Here is a 4260-nt window from a genome sequence, read left to right on the forward strand (position 1 = left end):
TTAATGCAGCCAATTTACTTAATGCATTAGCTTTTTTGTTTAGTGTTCTAGACACTTGCGTTATTTAGAAGATGTCGAAGTCGGTCGTAAGTTCTTGTACCGGTTTCAAGTATTTCCACATTGAATCGTCGTCTGCTTCAATTACCCCATTGAACTGATTTTTCCACTAATTGTGATAAAAAAAATAAACTAATAATTTGCGTACTTCTACATCTTTTACTAATTTCATACCAGATAGAAATGCTTCATATTTCGATTCGTTGTTTGTAACGGGAAAACTGAAGTGTAAAGAAAATATATATTATTTACCTTCCTGACATAGAAGAACTAGTCCGGCACCAGTGTGCATTTTCCAAAGTTGTTCTGGAGGAGGCATGACTTCTTTTGTTTCATGACGAACTTTAATTTCACTAGCTGTTTCGACCAAGTAATCAGCAAGGAAATGCCCTTTCACCGCACTACTTGAGGATAAACTTATTTCATGCTCACCCAATTTGGTAGCCCATTTTGCCATACGCCCACGGTTTTCTGTTTTGTACAACACATGCTTTATTGGTTAGTCCGTTAGGACCATAACTAGATGCGTTGAAAATACCTTCCTAAGCGTCTCATCGTATGCACTAATGTGTATACTAGTTTTTCAATGGCAGGATAATTCAACTCAGTGCCTATTAAGGTTTTACTAACAAAATATATATGCACTTGCACCTATGCCGTACAACATATAATATAAATATAACAAAATTTTATTAACGCTATTAAATAAGTAACCAAGTTATAACCGTGAAGAGCGTACATGTCCTTGATTTGCGATTAAAACCAAGCTTATGGCTTCCTTTGATGCAGTTAGGTACAATATTAGAGTTTCCCCTACTATAGGTGCGGTCATGGTTGGTAGTTCCTTCAACAACTTTTTCATCTCCTGAAAGGCACTTTCTGCTTCCTCCGTCCACTTGAAATCTGCCTTTTTAAGCAATTCTTTAATGTCCTAAAAAATGGTATTGAACGCTCGACAAACTTCGATACAAATCTTGTAAGTGCAGCAAGCTTCCCTGTCAAACTTTGTACCTCCTTCTTATTCTTTGGTGAAGGCATGTTTTCAATTTACTCTATCTTCTTTGGATTTGCGCGAATTCTGCACTTTGTGATGATATGACCCATGAACTTTCCTTCTACCTCCCAAAAACTGCATTTAGATGGGTTACACTTCATGTTGATTTTTCGCAAGGATGCGAATTTTTCGAGTATACCGCTCAATAGCTCCTGCTCTGTATTACTCTTGATGACCAAGTCATCCACGTATACTTCCAAATTTCTACCTATTTGGCTATTAAAAGCTTTTTTTTTTAACCGTTGGTATGTGGTACCTGTGTTGTTGAGTCGAAAAGGAATTTTAGTGTAGCAATAAATAACTTGACTTTTATGGAAAGTTGTCTTGTCTTCGTGCACAACTACTATTTGTATCTGATGGTACCCCTTATGTTCATCTAAGAAACATTTGTACCGAAACCCTATTAATGATTCAACTTTCTAGTCAAATTCTGGTAAGGGGTAGTTATCTTTTAGGCATGCTTTATTGATATCAGTAAAATCTATGCACATTCGCCAAGACCCACCAGGATTTTTTTTACTAATATTGGGTTAGTGACCCAGGTTTGATATCATACTTCCCTTAGAATGTCTATTTTTACCAGCTTGTCCACTTCGACTTTCGACCAATACTCCTTTAAGGTGCCATACTACGTTTCTTTTGTGGCACATGTGTTATTCTTAGATTAGCATTAAGATTATGCTCTGCTATTTCTCATGGTACTCTAGTCATGTCCAACTCAGTCCATGCGAACACATCCGTATTGGAGGCCAATATATCGCGGAGTTTGAAATTTTTGTCTTCAGATAAGCCTCTTCTAATTTTAATCTTTTTATCTTGGCAATGTGGATTAACTATAATCATACAGATACGAAGTTGTTCCTCGTGACTTGGTTGCTGATCTGTTTGCCCCACCGCTGAACAAATTGTGTCCTAACCTTCTAGCCTGCTTGTTGCAATACCTAAAGGTGTTGGGATTTTCACCATGCCATGGACTATAGAAGGAATTGATCCTTAACTTTTGTAAAGTTGTGCGACCTAGCGATGCATTGTACCGAGAGTATGAGTGTACCACAGAGAATTCAAAGTATAGTGCTCTTTACCATCTCCTTGTTATCGTATTCACCAATTCTAATTCGAGTTCGATGACCATCAACGGCCATGTGGATTCGTTAGAAAATCCATGTAGTGCGGTTGATGGTGCAATTAATTGTGAGCGTACAGATCCTGGCAGTAACCTAAAATAATGCTCATGCATGATGTCGAAATTGTTGCTAGTGTCTACATCGAGGCACTTTATTGTGTATCCACAACTTTTAATGCGCCCTTCTATTGTATTGGTGTGTCGGATGGTTCTTGTGTAGTTGTTGCTAATAAGATAGGAATGTTTTCCCATATTTCTGGTGTTTCTGCTTTTTATCGCTGGACAATTCTTCCACCAGTTACCAAATTGATAACTTTTTATACCTCTTTACCCTTTGATAACTTTATCACCCAGCGGTTTGGCCGCTTATTTCAGGTGCTGCAGTTTTCCTTTATTGAGTTCTGCAACGACCCTTTCTATTAATTGCCAGAAATTAATTGTCCCATGACCAAAATCATCATGGAAGTCACAAAAATTGCTCTTGTCCTTCTTCTCGTATTTTGAAAGAGGTGCGGGAGCTTCAAAAGTTCTACATACCGACTCAGTGGCCAATATTTCTTTTGGTTTTTTGTGAGATCTATGATAAGCGAATAACTATCATTATTGTTACTTCTGCCTTTATAATCGCCCCACCTCTGTTGTTACTGTACTTGCGGTATTTGCTGTTATTATAGCTACTGCCCCGCGATGGACTGCTATTGTTATATCTTTTCCATGCCCCGATGATAGCCCTTGGTCTTGATAGTGATCACCATCATTATTTTTGCTATACGGAGGATTTCTCCCGCAGTTCTTTGTTACGTCTTTTTGAGATCGACTGTGATCATGTGCTTCCTTTACTACTTTCGCATATGTTTTTGGAACTCATCTACAAATCATTGTCATAATGACAGGTGTCTATCGCCATCAATGTAATGGATAAATCCTGACACCTTTTGACTTTCTGGTAAGTCTGGAATTCTTGCTACTTCCTTTGTATACATGTCAATGATTTCACTCAAATTCTTGCTACTTCCTGACACCTTTTGACTTTCTGGTAAGTCTGGAATTCTGCTTAATATCATGCTACCTAACATGCATCCGTTTACGGGCACGCAAGTTATAGAAATTTAGCAGGAAGCGGAATCTTAAGTCCACAAAACTTTTTACGCTTTGAGATGGTAAATTATTGAACCATTCTCTTGCGACTCCTTTTAGCACGATAGGTTTCATATCACATGCTACCGAATCCCCCCAGCTATGCGTTCTTGTTGTCCCTTCAAATCTTTGTAAAAAACATCTGGATCTGACAAACCATCACAGCTTCCAAAGGTCAGCGGTAATACAGGAAAATGATGATTTGCAATATTTGGTATGAACTTTTTCGTAGTAGAAGCTAGTTCAAGAGATTTCTTCACCTTCTGTCCTGAGTACCAAATGCGCTACTGTAATTGAGTCAACAAGTATTTGAGCTACTAGGCTCTAAAGGACTGTATTGCACATTTTCTATGTCAACTGAGTCAACAAGGTCAGCGGTGCTATTCACCAATGATTGTGTGGATGTATAAGTTGGTGATGCATGTTGCGGAGTAAGCATTATAAATGAACCATCTAGGTTTCTCATACTCATCTTTTGTATTGCTTCCTGAGCACTTTCTGGCGTAACTGTATCTATCGTGGTTTAAGGTTCTATTATCGTAAAAATTAGCATCGTTCCTACATAAGGAGTTTGTGCTTTATAACCTGTGGAAACAGTTTGTGTTGGTGACTCAAAGCTTAAGTTTATTGGCCTGACTTCTATATACGGGGTGAAACTTGAGCTCACCGTCGAAAATGTGGGTAAATTTCTATGGGGTGTATACTCCCAATAGTTTTGCATTCTAACCGTATTAGGTGACTGAGCCCTAGATTTGGTATTGGCTTTGCTTTGTCGAACCTTTCTAAGTATTAATTGGTTTAGACCAACATTAGAGCTTGCAGGAGGCTTTGTTGTAGCCTTTCTCGGCACCATCAGCATTAGTAGGGTTTTTGTTGTTTTCACAAGCGT

General features: G+C 38.3%; 1 protein-coding gene across 1 annotated transcript; it reads right to left on the minus strand.

The window, feature by feature from the left end:
• Positions 1-576: 576 nt before the first annotated feature.
• On the minus strand, positions 577-1192 carry LOC139901246 (uncharacterized). The gene is made up of 3 exons (XM_071883972.1): positions 1109-1192; positions 797-988; positions 577-708 (listed from the first exon to the last, which is right to left on the minus strand). Exons 1-3 carry the CDS (start codon positions 1190-1192, stop codon positions 577-579), a joined length of 408 nt encoding a protein of 135 aa, XP_071740073.1.
• Positions 1193-4260: the final 3068 nt, after the last annotated feature.

The sequence above is a fragment of the Rutidosis leptorrhynchoides genome, chromosome 3 (assembly GCF_046630445.1).
Source record: "Rutidosis leptorrhynchoides isolate AG116_Rl617_1_P2 chromosome 3, CSIRO_AGI_Rlap_v1, whole genome shotgun sequence".
NCBI classification, from domain to species: Eukaryota; Viridiplantae; Streptophyta; class Magnoliopsida; order Asterales; family Asteraceae; genus Rutidosis; species Rutidosis leptorrhynchoides.

Coding starts and splice junctions, on each gene's coding strand:
- LOC139901246 (XM_071883972.1), bottom strand. CDS start 1,192: ATGCAGTTTTTGGGAGGTAGAAGGAAAGTTCATGGGTCATATCATCAC. Junction 989..1,108: donor GCAAATCCAAAGAAGATAGA/GTAAATTGAAAA, acceptor ACCATTTTTTAG/GACATTAAAGAATTGCTTAA. Junction 709..796: donor TAATCGCAAATCAAGGACAT/GTACGCTCTTCA, acceptor TGTACGGCATAG/GTGCAAGTGCATATATATTT.